The sequence below is a fragment of the Eptesicus fuscus genome, chromosome 14, assembly GCF_027574615.1.
Source record: "Eptesicus fuscus isolate TK198812 chromosome 14, DD_ASM_mEF_20220401, whole genome shotgun sequence".
In the NCBI taxonomy this organism is placed as follows: domain Eukaryota; kingdom Metazoa; phylum Chordata; class Mammalia; order Chiroptera; family Vespertilionidae; genus Eptesicus; species Eptesicus fuscus.
The window spans coordinates 13,042,012-13,059,975 of NC_072486.1; the positions used below are offsets into that span (position 1 = coordinate 13,042,012).

Sequence of the window (17,964 nt, forward strand, 5' to 3'; positions counted from 1 at the left end):
TTACTATTTTGAAACAGTGGCCCTATATATTTGTTCAAAAACCTCAATCACAACAACGTGAGCGAGAAACATTGATCAGCTGCCTCCTGTGCACACCCAGACCAGGGATCGAACTGCAGCCCGGGCCTGTGCCCTGACTGGGAATGGGGCCGGTGACGTGTCGGTCCACAGGATGACACTCAACCAACTGAGCCACACCAGCCAAGGCCAACTTTAATTTTTAGATACATAGTTTGAAAAAGTTAAATTATGATAGACTAAAGATATTTACTATTCTTTTGACTAATAGGAAAATAGCCTCATTTGTTAGGAGAGAGAAAAAAAAGTATAGACAAAATAGTAAATCATAAAATTTGATACAAGTAATATAAGGTATTTCACTTATTTAAATTAAGAAAACATCCAAAAAGGCATTTTATATACTAACAGAAGTAAACTATTTAAGAGACAATGAACTATATCATATTTAAATAAACACACAAAATAGATATATTTGGATGATAGTTTTAATTTCCCCAATAATCTTCATGAAGGTTTTGTTTTTGATGGCACTGGTGCTTTTCCTTTATGCTTAGCAGCCTTTTCCATTTTTATCTGTAAATGTAAAATATTTGTTGATAGAATAATCTGTAAAACATTCTAAAGAAAGAAAAGGTTGCACATACCTCACTTGGATTCATGTTTTACTTACCACAGCCACTTCACACAGTTACCTAGCAGTTACTAAGCTACTGAATACTAATGCCAAAATCTGAGAGTGGAAGGGACCTAATTGCATTTAAAAAATACGGTTTGAATTCAACTTTACAGAAGCATTTTAATAAAAAAGAATGTAAGCCTTGACTGGTTTGGCTCAGTGGATAGAGTGTCGGCCTGCAGACTCAACGGTCCCAGGTTCGATTCCAGTCAAGGGCATGTACCTTTGTTGCGGGCACATCCCCAGTAGGGGGTGTGCAGGAGGCAGCTGATCGATGTTTCTCTCTCATCGATGTTTCTGACTCTCTATCCCTCTCCCTTCCTCTCTGTAAAAAATCAATTTAAAAAAAAAAAAAAGAATGTATAATGAGTACTTCTTTGGAGAAAATGAATAAATATCATTTTAAAGGCCATTCCATATTATTTTCTAAAAGCTGAAATACCTAACCTTCCATCAGCCTAAAGACATTCACTTACAGAACACACCTAAGCCAGCTGGGCTATTTCTGGAATGTGGGCTGCTTTAAGGGTAGTTTCCTATCGTTCTCGTTTCTACATTTGCACAGTTCCCTTCCTAAAGGCTGTCCTTCTCCATGGAAACTGCAGCAAAGAAGCTTGCATACCCTAAGCAGCAGCCTTCCCGCCTTTTAGAAACATATCACACTTTCCATAGGGGAAAAAAACAACAACAAAAACAGAGAACCCAAAACTCACCTGCCTCTTCCTGCCACTCACACACACCCATTCCCAGAGGCAGCACCACTGCCTTACTCTGGGGCAAGAGAAGGCTGAGAACATTTGGGGCATGGCAGCTGCAGGCAGGGCCTCCCACCCTCTGAGGTGACAGGAATATAATATCAGGAAACCAGTTTTCCCAATCTCATCAAATTATAAATAATAACTTCCTAATAATAAAATTGAATGAATCTCATCTCGTTCTCTTCCCCGTTTTTCCTTCTCGCTCCTGTTTCAGTTGGTTGGGCACCTCACGAGAGACCATGCACTCATATCACTCTTGCACACTGTCAGTCAACAGGTCATCTGAAGGGCCCCAAAGGAACACCCTATTCCAAGGCAAAGACTATAGGCTTTGGGGTCAGAGGGAAGAGTACTCAAACCGCACCTCTGTCGTTTATTAACCATATGAGGCAAGTTATTTAACTAATAGTTCTCTCATTGGTGAAAGTAAGGGTCATAGTAATAGGTACATCTCAGGGTTGTTCTAAAGGTGTAAATAAGGTCGTATATGTAAAGATCGACATACTTAATAAGCACTCAACAAATACTAGTCTCCTTTCCTCTCTCATTTAGGACCAAGTGTTAGATTTATAGCAACATTAAAAATTAGGAAAGATGCTAAAAACACAAAAGTCAAGGAAGTGTTTGCTCACTGAAATACAGGCACACCTCGTTTTATTGTACTTATCTTTATTGCACTTCACAGATGTGCTTTTTATTTTTTTTTAAATGAAGGCAAGACCTCCGCCAGCAAAAAGACTACTACTCACTTTATTGCGATGCGCAGTTTATTGTGGAGGCTGGAAAACCAAACCCACAATAGCTCCCTCCCAGGTAGGTCTGTACAAGCACAACATTACTCTGTAAGTGCTCTGAACCCATCAGCTTCCGTTTCCTAATCCCCCCTTTTCCCTCAATGGTGCATGTCTTGGTTTTCTGGAATAACAGAGGAGTACTAACAATGTGTACAGCACATGTCAGCTCAGAAGCAGTTTAAGTCTGAGCTTCTCAGTTTTTATGCTCTATTAATCACACAGGCTGGAGAGTTTATAAGCTGTATCTCATAAATCCATAAATCACATAAGGCAGAGAATTATAAACTACATCTCACAAATCCATAAATTCTAGGTCTCGGTATAATAAGCAGCCTGGGTGGGCCAGGTATATCCTCCAAAACATTCAGATAAGAACTCCCCTCCATTATCTTCCCACAAGCAAATCCCACTGGCATGTTTTCAGGCAGCCCACACTACATGGACTTCTGGAGGAGGGAAGGGAGAAGTTCTGGAACCCTGTGCCTCATAAGCCTACGAGGGAAAACTAAAATTCAGCCGTTAACGTGTGTGTTCCAAGAATAGAGCTTGGCTTGATTAAAAATTTACCCTTAATGATGTCGCAAAAATCACCTTTTCTTTTCTCATTCTGATCATGTCATCTTCCTCCTGGGTTCCTACTGCCCCCTTTTTCCCTTAAACCAGAGCTTTCCCTTAGACCTGTCCAGGAAGGTAGCCACGAGCCCCATGTGGCTAGAAATGTGGCTAGTGTGACTGAGGAAGTACATTTTAATTTATTTAATTTAGACTGACAGAGTCACGGCTACAACACAGATACAGAACATTCCCACCACTGTGGAAACTTCCATTTTCTAGCTCTGCCTTAAATCATACGAGGACTCTCCCCGCTACTTCAAAATTCTTCAGCAGGAAAACCAAGCTTATCTCTGTCCCCTACTCACTTCCTCTTCTCTTGGAAGGTAATTTATATAATAGTCTTCTTTTTCTTCATCTTCTTGTCTAAGAGTTGTGGAAGATAGGACAAAAGGTGACAAGAGTGTCTTTTCTTTCATGGCACTTACTACCTAGTTGGAGAAATTAAAAATGCCCACAAGGCAACTATAAAATAATCCTAAAGAAAGCACTTTGAGGAATGTGCCATATGGCTGCATAACACCCCCAAACCTCATTAAGCCGACATCCTTTCATCCATCTATAAACAAAAACAAAAACTCTCAAATATGAACACTGCATGAAACACATCAAATGTGTAATCAGATGACATATATGAAAGGAATATCAATGACATTTATTTTTTTCCATAAATGTTTATTGAAAACATATTATGTACAAGGCGCTGTACTTAGTTCTGATGAATAAAAGACTACACTTAGCCCTAAGGAGTTTACAGGGTGGTGGAGAACTGATGAACACTATCATTACTGAAATCTAGGAACACTTTTAATACTGTAGTTGCTGAGCCCTAGAAAATGCTAAAATGCATGTATGATTCGTGTTCTGTTTCTTAAAGGCTATTAAATAATTTTAACTTCACTATGGATATACCTAGAAGTCGCTAAGAAGAACCACCACCACATATTATGAATTCAAGACACACATCATTTACAAATCTGTTGATGGTTGATGGTTATTACTGACATTTTTTTTGTATATTTAGTCAATCTTAATGAGCTCCATAAATTAACCAGTGTATTATCATATTACTCATCAGTCCTGTTTCTCTCTGAATTGTTCTAGATAAGCCCCATGGCCTAACACCACCTATAAGTAAAGACTTCATAAATTATCTTTCAGGACAATCCACAATCAATATTTAATTGTCCTATGGTGTCTCTGGTACAAGTAACTGCTTAACGTAAGCAGATTTCTCCACAGACTTACCCTTTCCTGGTATCGTCTTTCAAAGAAAGCCATGTCATCCTCCTCCGGTCTCCTTAAGGAAGAAACTTGACTACTTGTACCTACTAATAAGAAAATAAATAATTCTAAGTAATACATTTCCATAATTATAAATTTTCCTGAAATAAAAACAGAAAGAAAACCTGATGATGATTTTTTTATTTTTCAAACCAGAAATGGCCTAAATGGAGAATTGCTCCTCCTACTTAATTCTTTTTTAGAAAGCAGAGCATCATAACATAAAAGTAACTTTCACTGACAAACGTTCGGCAAATATTCAACTGGTTCATATTAAATAGAACAATATAGCTTTTTCATATAAGAGCACCAGTGTATGTGCTGAAAGAAACCTTTAATTGCCTCTGAAGGAAAAATCTGGTTTTCTTTATAGGTACACCAAGAGCCCAGTTCCATGGAAACGTTCACCTTCGTTTCCGGTGAATGTCTTGGTTGGATCCCTTCACATCCAAAATAGAGTATCAATCTGAACACCTGTTCTCATTTTTAAAACACATGAATGGCCCTAGCCGGTTTGGCTCGGTGGGTAAAGCACCGGCCTGCGGACTGAAGGGTCCCAGGTTCGATTCCGGTCAAGGGCATGTACCTTGGTTGCAGGCACATCCCCAGTGGGGCGTGTGCAGGAGGCAGCTGATCAATGTTCCTCTCATCAATGTTTCTAACTCTCTATTCCTCTCCCTTCCTTTCTGTAAAAAATCAATAAAATATATTTTTTAAAAACAAAACACATGAATGTACCCTCAACCAGCAACACAAAAATCATGTAATTCCCAATAATCACCACAGAGTATAACCACACTCTGTCAACCTAAAGCAGTGGTCGGCAAACTGCGGCTTGTGAGCCACATGCAGCTCTTTGGCCCCTTGAGTGTGGCTCTTCCACAAAATACCACGGCCTGGGCAAGTCTATTTTGAAGAAGTGGCGTTAGAAAAAGTTTAAGTTTAAAAAATTTGGCTCTCAAAAGAAATTTCAATTGTTGTACTGTTGATATTTGGCTCTGTTGACTAATGAGTTTGCTGACCACTGACCTAAAGGATCAAGTCAATTAGTCCACTAGAGGGCTCTCTTACTCAGACATCAAAGCAATAAGGTTTTAAAACTTTAAATTATTGTATTATCAGAATCCTCATAATTCTCAGATTTATCAATTTTCCCCAATAAAAAATAAAGTTTCTTGCTTTTTCTCACTGCCTGGCCATTATAAAACAAAATGATAATCAAATTGTGGATACTGGGGACAAAGAGAGCTTATCAATGACTCAATCTGCATTCTTATTTTCTACATCCAAATATATTTCTCAATTTAATTTCATTACCATCTGTTAGTGTTTCTGGGGAAGTAGCTGATGCTTGAAATGCCTTTAGAAATGGGTGGTCCACGGCCGTACCTGGAGAGTCTAAAAATTCAGGCGAAGGTGCACCTGATAACAAAGTACATGAAAAATGAAAAATAAATCTCTATTTGTTATGATACAAAGAAGTTATTTCAAATGTGAAATAAATTAGAACCTATCAGAATCATTAGAAAAATCCATTCTGGCCCGGCCAGCGTGGCTCAGTGGTTGAGCGGGCAACCTATGAATCAGAAGGTCACGGTTCGATTCCCGGTCAGGGCACATGCCCAGGATGCAGGCCCAATCCCCAGTGTGGGGCGTGCAGGAGGCAGCTGATCAATGATTCTCCCTCATCATTGATGTTTCTATCTCTCTCCCTCTCCCTTCCTCTCTGAAATCAATAAAAAAATATATTTTTTAACCTTTTGCACTCGGATGTCGAGTGTGACTCGACACAGTTAGCACCGGTAGCAGCTCGTATGTCGAATTGTATTGAATGTATCAATAATTTGAAATATAAAAAAATCCAAATAAATAAGTTTGTATGAAAAGAAACTCCAGTTTTTTATTCTACTGCAGCGCTTTGTAAAATCTGGGGTATTTAAAAAATTAAATCCCGAGTAGAATAAAGGAATCGAGAAAAAAGCAAGCGAGTGCAAAGGGTTAATCCATTCTATAAAAAGGAAATTTTTGTTTTAGATTTTTACCATCCATATAAAGTAAGGGTAGACGGGTGAAAGTGTTTTTTTAATTTCTCAGAGACCTTTTTCACAGAAAAAAAATATATATATGCACAAATGTGATTGAATGTCAGCGAAGAGTACAAAATGTTAACATAGTTATAAAACACGATCAAAAGCAAGATTTGCAATAAAGAAACTCTAGTTTAAGAGGGAAGAATAAGTGTGTTTTTACTCTATCACTCACTCCAAAAAAAACTACAAAGAGTACTAAAAAAATAAACCTTCTTCAATGAAATGAGGAAACGTCACAACCCAAAACCACAACCTACAAAGACCAACTGCTAAATAATTGACTTTTGAGGAAGTGCAGAGAAAATGTATGCATAAGTGCTCTATCTTCTTCACAAACCTCACCTCCCCCACACCCCTATCCCCATCCTGCGGGTAGAGGGAAAGAAAATACACTTCAGTCCTATTTGGTTTTAAAAGTTAGTCCTTACTTCTAACGAAGCAGTGTGGGGCAGTGCTCGGTCTTTCAGACTCCCGCCCCTCCTTCCGCACTCCTCTATCCCGTGGCTGGTGGGAGCAGAGGAAGGGTGCTCAGGTCCAGCCAGGCCCTCGTGCCTTCCTCTGGTTGCTCTGTGCACTACAGACCTCCAAGGGCGAGGCTGACCGAAGTGGCAATTCAGTCTCTCAGCTTGGTAGCCTCACTCTTACTCTCACTAGAAGTGCAGGCCCCTCGATGCCTGCCACTTCCTCGACTGAATCCCCCAGAGCTCAGGGGACCCACCTCTGGCTCCGCTCTGAGGTCACCCTTGCCCCTTGCTATGACAGAGACCGTGGCAGGCCCCTGGCCTCACAGCTCAGTTACGAGCTGGGAATTCTGGACTCCCTCCGCAACACTGAGGAACCAAATTCCAGCAAGGGGTCATCTCTGTCCAGGACTCCACGTGGCTAACCAAGCAGACATCCCTTTACCCAGGATCCCCTGTATCTGAAGTCCAGACAAAAATATTTTATGTTTCCTCTCCTCACGCTCACCTTTCTTCCCCTCACCTTCCCTCAAGGGCCAAAAGGGGCAGGGTTTCTTTCTTTATATTATAAAAATGTTTAAATGATAAAATACTAGAAAAAAGATATCAGCCACTACCAATACTACTTAGTATTGTTCTAAAAGTTCCAGACATTTTGGTTAGTCAGAGTAAGAAGACTCATAAATATTGGAAGGAAGAGGCAAAAATACCATTACTTGCAAAATTAGCTGAACACTTATTTAAAAGTCCAAGATTAAGTACAGTAATGACTAGTAACAAAAGCAGCATAAAACATTTGCTTTTGAAATAGACAACAAAGAGGCAGACTAAGGTGCCCAGAACAACCTGGGTTGAACCCAACCCTACCACTTACTAGCTGAATAACACAGAACAGGCGTTTTACTCCTGTGCTGAGTTTCCTCATCTGTAAAATGGGAACAGTAATAGCAACTAACTCAGAGTTGTGAGAATTAAATGAGGTAACAGATGTACAGAGGTTGGAACAACCCCTGGTCATCATCAACATCATTATAATTGATTATTTTTTGCCGGTGGTAATTGTGTATTCTGTAATCATTGCATGTACCTAATAGAATCAGGTACCCATAAATACTGAAAAAGGATTTATTTATGGAATTTAACAAGCTACTTGTAAAACTAGTTAGAAGAGAAGCACAAATGTATCAGGGCAATCTTGAAAAAAATAAAGAAACAAACGGGAGGAATTTACCATAACAAATACCAAAACACACTATGAAGAATAACAATTAGCCCTGACTGGTGTGGCTCAGTTGGAGCATCATCCCATATACCAAAAGGTTGCAGGTTCTGTACATACACATACATGCCTGTGAGCATGCATTATAGATGTGATTACATGCATATACATGCATGTACATATTCACACACACAGACATAAGCCTACTAGTATGTTTCCAAAATGAGATGGCTATAATGGTAAAAATTGCATACAATAAAATAATAGGTAAACTGTATCATATCAAATAAAGGAAATATAATTTATTATTCAGCTATTACAAACAACTAGCGTTCCCGTTGCAGGAAAAATCCTGCAATAGGATTTCCTGCTGCACTCTACCCTGCCTCCCCTCCGCCCTTGTCACCCGCCCCGCCTTCTCCGCCAGCCCGCCTGCTTTCCCCTTCGCCCCGGCCCTGACTTCGCTCCTCCCTTCTCCTCCCCTCCCCCCCGCCCCCCGGCTTGCTTGCTTCTTCGAAGCTTTACTCCCTTCTGCAGCTCTTGGCTTCTTTCGACGCTGTCTTGATATGCAAATTAGCCGCCATCTTTGTTTGGGTAATTTGCATACACATCCTGATTGGCTGGTGGGTGTGGCTTGGCTGGTGGGCGTGGTTTAGGTGTAGCGAAGGTGCGGTCAATTTGCATATTTGTCTATTATTAGATTAGATGTTGTTATGGGTTGGGATTTGGGTACAAATATTGGGGAAAAGAATGATCTTTTCTCTTGTGATTTCTAAATTTTCTGTAATAACCATCTATTGTGTAGTGGCAATTAAATCTTTTATAAAAAATAAAAATAAGAGAATGTTTTCTGGGGGGAAAAAACATGAAGAATATAAAGTGCTAAACAAACATAAGGCTTCACTATTGTCCACACACATAAAAACAATATGACAAGCTCATCACTTACCAATTCCGCTGTCATCTAACCGCATGTAGCCTTCTGCTAGTGAGCTGAAGCCGGTTAATCCTCCCATTGCTGCATAAGGAACATCCCGTCCCACTGGTTTTCCTTGAGCCAGCCTCTCTTGCTTAGTTTCCACTACTGTGTCATGGGCATACGCAGGCTGACCACAAGCACAAGTGAAGCAACTATGGAATCCTGAACACTTGGAACCTGAATCAAGGTGTAAAGGGAGTTAAGTTCTTAGATGTAGGGACCGAGCTGCCTGCTCCAAAAATGCTCAGCTTGGCCTAATCACCTGAATCTGGATTCCTCGTGTGCTGTCCTCTAACCCTGATAACTGCTATCTCCAGACCTTGCACTCCCTCCCAGCCACTGCTCTTACTTCTAAAAGATTCTAAAGCAGTAATGATACTAGGAGGGGGAAAAATTGGAAAAGACAATGAGGACTAAAATAAACTGGGCTGAACGCTGGAGAGCCAGGAATGCAGGCCCTTTCCTCAAATACTGAGTTAAAAGCAGGTGTGGTGGGGACACCAGTGGCCAGGTCCAGGTGAAGAGATAATGTGAAGGCCTCTCTATGGGTCAACTCCCCACGAAAGCCATATTGGAAGGCCAACACATAGACAAAGAAAGGATGCAACAGAATACTGTAAAACAATGAAAGGGGAAGAAGGCCCTGGACGGATGGCTCAGATAGCTGAGCATCGTCCCATACACCAAAAAGGTTGTGGGTCCAATTCCCGATCAGGACACATACCCAGGTTCCGGGTTCGACCCTCAGTCAGGGTGTGTGCGGGAGGCAATTTTAAAATAAAATAAAATAAAATTTTAGAGTAGCTACCCATCAAAATTGTTTAGTTGTTTCATGTTGACAATAAAACTGGCACAAAGACACATTAAATATTCAATAAAGAAATAAAAACATTCGGTTGGTGAAGTTATAATCACGTCACTCACAGGCACTGCACATAAAGCCAGGCGTGGCGCTGTGCTGATCAGCAAAGTGCTTGCACCTGCAGCGAATGGGCTGCGTGCCATTCAAAGGCACATACAGGTAAGCCCTGCACGGGCAGCCGGTCACTCGGCAAGGCAGACTAATGGGGCGCTGCTGTGGGACCGCTTCAAAGTCAGTTTTATGCTGTTTGTACCTAAAAAGGCGGGGGGGGGGGGGGATAAAAACACAGTGCAGGTAATGTCAGAAATCACTATTTCTATTCTGTTCAATGCAAAATGATTCTTTTTCATTTTATTTTTGTTTCATCGTTCTTGTCGGTAAGGTGAAAATAAACTCCCCTACTTGCAGTATTTCTGGCAACTATATTACTTTGACCAGAGAAAACTTCATTCTTAGATTTTTATTTTTAGCAATCACAGCAATATACAAGAAATACGATATGATTCCCTTAAAGTACATACCACTACAGGTTTTTTTAAATGAAAGCACAACCTAAGAGTATGGGAGGCCACCCATACTCTTACAAATAAATTCTTTATAAAAATCCTTTTTATTAAAGCGCATTACTTGAATTTATTTTTATAGGTTAAAATACTATGTAATTTTCTTAGACTACTCCCTTCCTTCTCATAAGGTGGTATTCAGTAAAATGATATTAAATTTATTATTCTCCATATTAATCTAGGTAATAGAAGTTAAAAGAACAAGATACCATTTTTCACTTAGCAAAGAGAGCCAAAGCTTTTTTTAAACTATACATAATTTACAATGCTGCCAAGAGTGTTACAAAAGAAACAGTCCGTCCTAGCCCGTTTGGCTCAGTGGACAGAGCGTTGGCCCGCAGACCAAAAAGTCCCGGGTCCAATTCTGGTCAATGCATGTACCTCGGTTGCAGGCTCCTCCCTGGCCTGGGCCCTGGTCAGAGTGCAGTGCAGGAAGCAACCAATCGATGTGTTTCTCTCACATCGATGTTTCTCTCTGTCTTTCCCTCGCTCTTCCACTCTCTCTAAAAATCAATGGAAAAATATCTTTGGTTGAGGATTAAAAACAAATAAAAAAAGAACCAATCCCATTTAATGTTTTAAGAAACTTAAATAGATACATCTTTTAACTTAAATAGCTCCATCCTTTAACCCAGAGAGTTCATTTTTTAAAATATACCCTAAGAAAATAATTCCATGTATTGAGTGTATGTATAAATATTGTATTAGCAACAGTACTTACAATAGCAAATATATATGTACACACCCATACATACATAACCATCCATACACACACACACACACACACCCACTAATAACAAAGGCATGATTAAGTAAATTACAAAACAATAGTTATCAAACTTTTTACTAGTGAAACCCTTCCTTCAAATAAAATCTTTCACAGACCATAATATATAAAATAGATAAAAGCAGAATTGGTTGAAGCAAGGGAAAGAGCCAGAATTAGAGTCTGTCCTTCCCCTAACTTACCCTTCCACCTGGTATGCCCTAGACACTCACACCCCTGGGGAACACACAGTGAACCAGCTCAAACATCCAGCAGGTATTAAAAATCTTGCTTGTGATTACCACATAATGTGAAGACAAATTTCTGTGATTCAGTCATCAAAAACTGGTTCAATATTTATACTCACACATAATTAACTAAATAAACTATGTAAATAAATTATATGAATATAACAAAATATATTAACAGCAGCTGGCTTTGGGTGATGTCTTCTTTCTACTTTTCTATATAACCCTCTACATTTTCCTTAATAAACATGTTTCACTTTTATTATGGGGGTGAGGGGCATATGTAGACAGAGACCTGAGTTCTGGTACTTAAGAACTTTTCCATCAAAGTTGAGTTGGGTGCCCTGCCGGCGTGGCTCAGTGGTTGAGCGTCAACCTATGTACCAGGAGGTCATGGTTTGATTCCCAGACAGGGGCACATGCCTGGGTTGTGGGATCCATCCCCAGTAGGGGCTGTGTAGGAGGCAGCCAACCAACAATTCTCTCTCATCATTGATGTTTCTCTCTCTCTCTCTCTCTCTCTCTCTCTCTCTGAAATCAATAAAAATATGTATATTTTTTTAAAGTTGAGTTGGGTCCATTTTGAAGGTTAATGTCATGCTGTATAGATAAGAGATAGGCACTATTTAGTTAATTCTGTATAAGAATAAAAATTGAAACTAACACAAATTTATCCATTCTGAAAGGTATCAATGTAACTCACATTTTCTTTCCTCCACAATATTTTCAATTGGAGTTGCTAACTAAATTTCAAATCAATCTATATACAACATTACTCATCCTAGCAACTGCCTAACAACCTCTGGCAAACTGCGAGTCTGTAAACAGCAACTATACAGAGCGTCTCCTGACAGAGGCCCAGACGCTGTCAGAGCAGGGCGGTCCTCCTTCCGTGGCTGCTTGGGAACAGAAAGTTAGAGTTGTTACCTAAAATCACATCACGGGTTCAGTGATTTGTTTCCGTGAAGCAGCTTTGTCCTTTTGAGCTTCGCAACTGTGACCGGGGACAGCAGTAAAATGTAAAGTAGAACACGACAAACACAGCCAAATGCAAACCTCAGGATCCGGCAACACGCCTCAAGGTTTGGGGCCTCAGGTATTTCCTTTGCTCCGTGTGAGTTGCTTGGAAACGGACCAAGCGTAATAAAAAGCTGAGAGCTCAGTATTTTTGTTTGTTTGAAGAAAGGTAGGGACAAAACGTGCTTCTTAAAGTATAGAGTGAGATTAGGAAATGGGAGGAGAAATGCTTCTTTGTGTAGATTGGGAACCTGGTCGATGTGGGTCGACTCCAGCAGTTCTGCCGTCTGAGGACCGGTCCTCAACCACCTTGCCCGGAGGTGGAAGCGGCAGCGGTGCTCCCAGCCTCAGGGAGAGGCCCCTGACAAAGCTACGGGGGCATCAAGACCGTTTTTACCAAAGGCAAGAGAAGAGATACTTAAGGTCATGGACTGGACTGAGTTCTAATAGGAAATAATAGAATTTTTAAATTACATTTAAAAGAATTTTAGATAATTCCTAGTGTATAACACAAAGGCCTATTTAAATGTTTCTCCATTATCACATGTAATGTTACTTACAGAAGGAAGAGACGCTCTGCTACAGTTTTATATTCTTCTAATCACCAGAGAACTTAGCAATAAAATACCTTACCTGTGTGTACAAAAACACAGTGTCTCTGGGCCCACAAGTTTACAATCCATTCCAGTTGGGGATCGCCAGCTCACGAATAATCTATTCTGCAAGCGCATAGGTAAAACTCTTCTTTTGTATTCTTCATACTCTTCAGGAGTAAAAAGTTTCCCTCCATCGTCCTCACCTACAATTCTACAACAAAATACTTCTCTTAAGCCTTGATTACTTATCTCCCAGGTTAAAAATACTCTACTCTAAAATTAAACTAGCCCTGACCGGTTTTGCCCAGTGGTTAGTTAGAGGGTTCACCCTGGAACTGAAGGGGTGCGTACCTGGGTTACAGGCCCCATTCCTGGGGTGAGTGTCTCCCTCACATCGATGTTTCTCTCTGTCTCTGTCTCTCCCCCTCTCTTCTACTCTCTCTAAAAACCTATATAAAAAATATCCTCAGGAGAGGCTTAACAAAAAAATAATAATTAACTAATTAAACTATACTTGTACAGTCAAAGGAAAGAATGACACGGCACTGATTTTTTTTTTTTTGCACTGATTTTTTACTTTAGGTTAATGTCCATCGCAAAATTACACACAATGGTAATAAAGCTTTTGCTTCCCATATAAAACAGGATTCTAAATAAGAAAGTCAATGAATTCATGACATCTGACTTTCCTTATGGCAGCTTACTGCCGGAGAACTGCCATATATTCATCTCAATTTCTCCTTTGATTCTGAAGCAAACATGCTCATTCTTGTCATTAAAAGCTGGAGCCTAAACAACTAAAAATGCTAACATCCTCCACCCCACACCCCACACCCCCATCCCACCCCCCCCCCCCCCGCAAAAAAGAAAAGTACAAAAAAAAAAATCAGTGAAGAAGACAACATGACTAATGTCCACCCCTGAGCCCAAACCCTGGCCAGGAGTTCAGTGTGAGACCACAAACACCCTTGGAGCTGCATAAGCTCAAAACCAGGTACATCATTGTTCAATTCCAGGAGACCTCAAAATTGTATGGGAGAAATTAAGTCACCGATATTTCTTAATTTCTTAAGGAATTGAGATTTGGCCTCTCCAGAGGAAAAGCAATTAAAAGTATTTCCTCAAAATTGAAGGAATTTCCCCTTGACTACATGCCCCTCTTAAACGTCATGAAAAGTGTTGTTTGCAGACTGCTACATAATTTGTTCTACAATCCATACCTTTTTCCATATGTTCAAGCCTTTAGCTTGAGGAAGACCAATAAAACCAATTCAGAAGCTATGGAACCATCACAACCTTCTTCCTCAAATAATTTAGATACACCATCGTAAAAAAAAGACAAAGGGACATTTTATTCTGAGATCATTGTTGAGCCGTTTCACTTTATTATAGCTACCAAGAAGTACACCGACAGGTACTGAAAAGAACTTAAAGATCAATTCAGTCCTTTGAGCAAAGAGATCATTTATATCTAAGTTCTAACCCAGTGCAGCTCACGCTTTATGGCATTACACAATCCTCACGGGACTCAGTCAAGTGCAGATGCAGATGCATGGTCCGGAGTGGACCTGAGAGTCCCAGGGGATTCCTACTCGGCTGGTCCACGGTTGCTACACTTTGAAGAGCTGCAGGCTCTGACTTTCAAAGGGGGTTGTTCCAGGTCATTTATGTTTGCAAAAAAAAAAATAATTTTCCACCAGGCCCTAACGTATTCTGGACCAAGCAAGGGACTACAACGGAGGCCCATGATCTGCATATCTAAACATCTAACTACCTATGTTATCCGTCAACAACAGGGCCCAGCAACTTGGTCCCAGTGAAAAGCCCTGGAGACACGGCGGCTAAGGAGCCGGGGAGGGGGGAGGGGGGAGGGTGCTGGGTGGGAGCTGTTCTGGGCATAGGACTCCGGGCAGTACCTGGACCCACCCGAACCCAGAATGAGGCCTGGCCCATCATCCATCACGTTCCTCGCCCTCCTTTTTCTGGCTCAGAATTACCAGGCATTTCTAGGCGTTACCCAACACTCTACCACGAGCCAGTCGGAGGGAGCGCGGTCAGCTAAGGAAGCCCGTGGGCCCCAACCCCCCTGGGTGACTTGGGGCGGCCACCTTCACGCCGGCGCGGCCCCTCTCGCTCAGGTTTCGCGGACGGGGCTGTGGTTCCGTCGCTTCCCGTTGATGCACACACCTTCCCGCCACCCTCCAACCCCGCATCCTCCTGCCCGTGAAATGCCCGCTCCCCGCGTTTCCCAACTGTCACGAACCCGCCTCGGGAGACCGGAAAAAAAAGAACCCGGCGTCGCAGGGGCACCAGCCTGGGTCCGGGCCCCAGGGGCGGCTGCGTTTCCAGTTTGGGGGCGGGGAGGCTCTCTCCAGAACCCCCGAAACTCCACCACCAGCCGGTGTCCTCCCAAAGCCAGCACCTCGGGACCGGGAGCTCCGTTTGCAAGTTCACGGCTTACCCGTCCGCTACACCAACAGGCAAACTTCCCGTCTGTTCATCCTCACCGGCCCCGAGTACTCAATGCGTAATTCTCCCATGCCCTTGGGGGGGGGGGGGTGGACCTTTGCGTAAATCTAGCGTTCGTCACCCCCCTGGGAAGGGTCGAAGCGGGGACCGGGTCAGTAGCCTCGGAAGAGACTTCTTAGTCCAGTGTCATTGCGATATTTAATTACAGGAAGACGCAACCCGACCTCAGTGGAAGCCTCCCCAACAGCCCGCCCGGGAACGGACTCCGCGCCCAGGCTGGCGAGCGCCCCGCGGAGGCCCGCCTCACCTCCGGTACTCCACGTAGTCGTCCACGGCCGCCGCGCCGCCCGGCGGCAACGTCAGCCGCTCCATGGCCCCGCGGGGAAGCGAGAGGCGCGGACGCCGCGGGCTCCAACCCAGCCGCGCGCGCGAGAGGACCGCGGAGCAGCCGGAGCCGGCCCCGCCCCGCCCGGCCGCGCCCCCGCCCGGCCGCCTCCTGATTGGTCCGCCCTGAAGACCGCGGTGACGACGCCGCAGGGCGCGCGCTCCCACCTGGCGGCCCACGCGGACGCGAGAAACCCGCCGTCTGCGAGCACAGCCCCGCCCTCCCGGGGATGCTGCTCACCGCCCTCCGCACACCTGGCCGATCCCTTTCCCCAGTCTGGCAGGTCTCCGTGTAAAGTGACGTGGACAAGCGAGTGCAATTCCTTGCAGATAATGGACGCACAGAGCATTGCTTATTTCTTTGTACAGCGCTTTTCCAGTGTTGAGAAGGGGCTGGATATGGCCGGCCTGCCCATAATCGCCAGCCCTGTTTTCCAAATGGGAATTTAAAAAAAAAGTGATGGAACCTGGCCAGTGTGGCTCAATGGTTGAGCACTGACCTATGTACCAGGTGGTCAAGGTCAGAGCACAGGCCCAGATTGCAGGCTCCATGCCCAGTAGGGGGCGTGCAGGAAGCAGCCCATCCATGATTCTCTCTCATCATTGATGTTTCTATCTACCTCTCCCTTCCTCTCTGAAATCAATTTTTTAAAAAAAATTTTTTTTTTTAAGAAAAACAGTGATGTAAAAGCAATACCGGTAGTCCTTGGTGTCTCCTTCCAGTTTAGGTGTAAACCTACATATTTGAAGAAAGTGAATTGCGGGTTTAAGCAGGGGAAAAAGTAAAAACAATTTAAACTTTAAAAAAAAAACCTTTAGAAATATTCAACACAAAGTCCTTTTTAAAGTTGAATAACCATGTGATTGGTGATTTGGCCATAATTTGGGTTAATAACCTGAAAAAGGGGGTAGGAAATCCATCACTGCTCAAGAGTCATTAAACTCTGATGCTCCCTGAAGATCAGCTTGACCTCTCTCTATAAATTACCTGGGAGGGAGTACCCGCAAACAAGAAAAATAATTCCTTGAACTACAATATTTTAAAGCTACTCTCCTGAATAATTCAGGTTCCAAAGGCAAACTCTCATGCAGACAAATGGTGTAGATGCCCTCTTCCTTTTTAGTGTCCTTGGTTTAGCAACCTATGTTGTTTTTTATTGTGGTTGAGCTGTTTCAAAGTATCACACATTATGACATTTAAAGCCAAAATACTCGAAAATAATAAATGACATTCTTCTATCTAAATAAAACGGTATTATTACTCCAACAAAATAAAAATAGCTCCTTAATTTCATCTCATACCCTTTCTATAGTTAAATTTACCCAGGTCCTCAGAATGTTCCATGAGCACAGTGGGGTGGCTGTTTCAAAGGCGTGAAGTATTAAGACCCTTCATTGCTTGTTACCTGTCCTAAACATGAGGGAACATGGAGACACCCCATCAAAACTCTGTTACCAGTGAGAATGTGAAATGGCACAAAAAGTGTACTCCTTAATATACACATGCACTATGATACCAATCTGATAACCTAGATGACCACTAAGTGAGTAAGGGGCGGACAGGGAGTTCAGCACAGATCCCCTGGACAAAGAGATGGAGCAGACAGCAAGAGATTTCATCATACTCAGAACAGCGTGCAATTTAAAGTTATGAATTATTTATTATTTATTAAATTGCTTATTTCTGGAATTTTCCATTTAATATTTAAGGCCCGAAAATGACTGGATAACAAACTGTGGAAGGCAAATCATAATAAGGGAGTACTATTGTATACGGTATAAAATAGGTTGGGCAAAGCCTGGCAATAGAATATAGGATTGTTTTATACGGTGACCAGCTCTGGGCTCAGCTTCATCTGTTTGGAATTCCAACAGGACATTCTAAGATGGCAAAGGGGCCCTGCTGTGACAGAGTTAGGACACTTTCTGCCTGGCCCGCACTCATGCCTAATCACCAGCAAGAACAACCAGCTATTTTGGTTTTGCAGAGGCAAAGGATAATACTACTTTCCATCTGGCCTTCTGGTTTGTGATGAAACCAATTGTCTTCACCTGGGCACCAGGATATGGGAAGAAGAAGGTAGTGGAAGGTACAGCTTAAATCAGGGGTCCTCAAACTTTTTAAACAGGGGGCCAGTTCACTGTCCCTCAGACCGTTGGAGGGC

The 17,964-nt window shown here is 42.4% G+C and overlaps 1 protein-coding gene across 3 annotated transcripts; it reads right to left on the bottom strand.

Annotated features, from left to right (window-relative positions):
• Positions 1 to 490: 490 nt before the first annotated feature.
• Positions 491 to 15,850, bottom strand: FAM221A (family with sequence similarity 221 member A). Of its 3 annotated transcripts, none has more exons than XM_054726450.1 (7): positions 15,723 to 15,850; positions 12,984 to 13,157; positions 9,819 to 10,009; positions 8,865 to 9,071; positions 5,463 to 5,567; positions 4,110 to 4,192; positions 491 to 594 (listed from the first exon to the last, which is right to left on the bottom strand). In XM_054726450.1, exons 1-7 carry the CDS (start codon positions 15,785 to 15,787, stop codon positions 526 to 528), a joined length of 894 nt encoding a protein of 297 aa, XP_054582425.1. In that variant the 5' UTR covers positions 15,788 to 15,850; the 3' UTR covers positions 491 to 525. The 3 variants fall into 3 exon arrangements, with proteins under 3 accessions (XP_054582425.1, XP_054582427.1, XP_054582426.1); XM_054726451.1 differs by lacking the exon at positions 491 to 594 and adding an exon at positions 3,067 to 3,227; XM_054726452.1 differs by lacking the exon at positions 12,984 to 13,157.
• Positions 15,851 to 17,964: the final 2,114 nt, after the last annotated feature.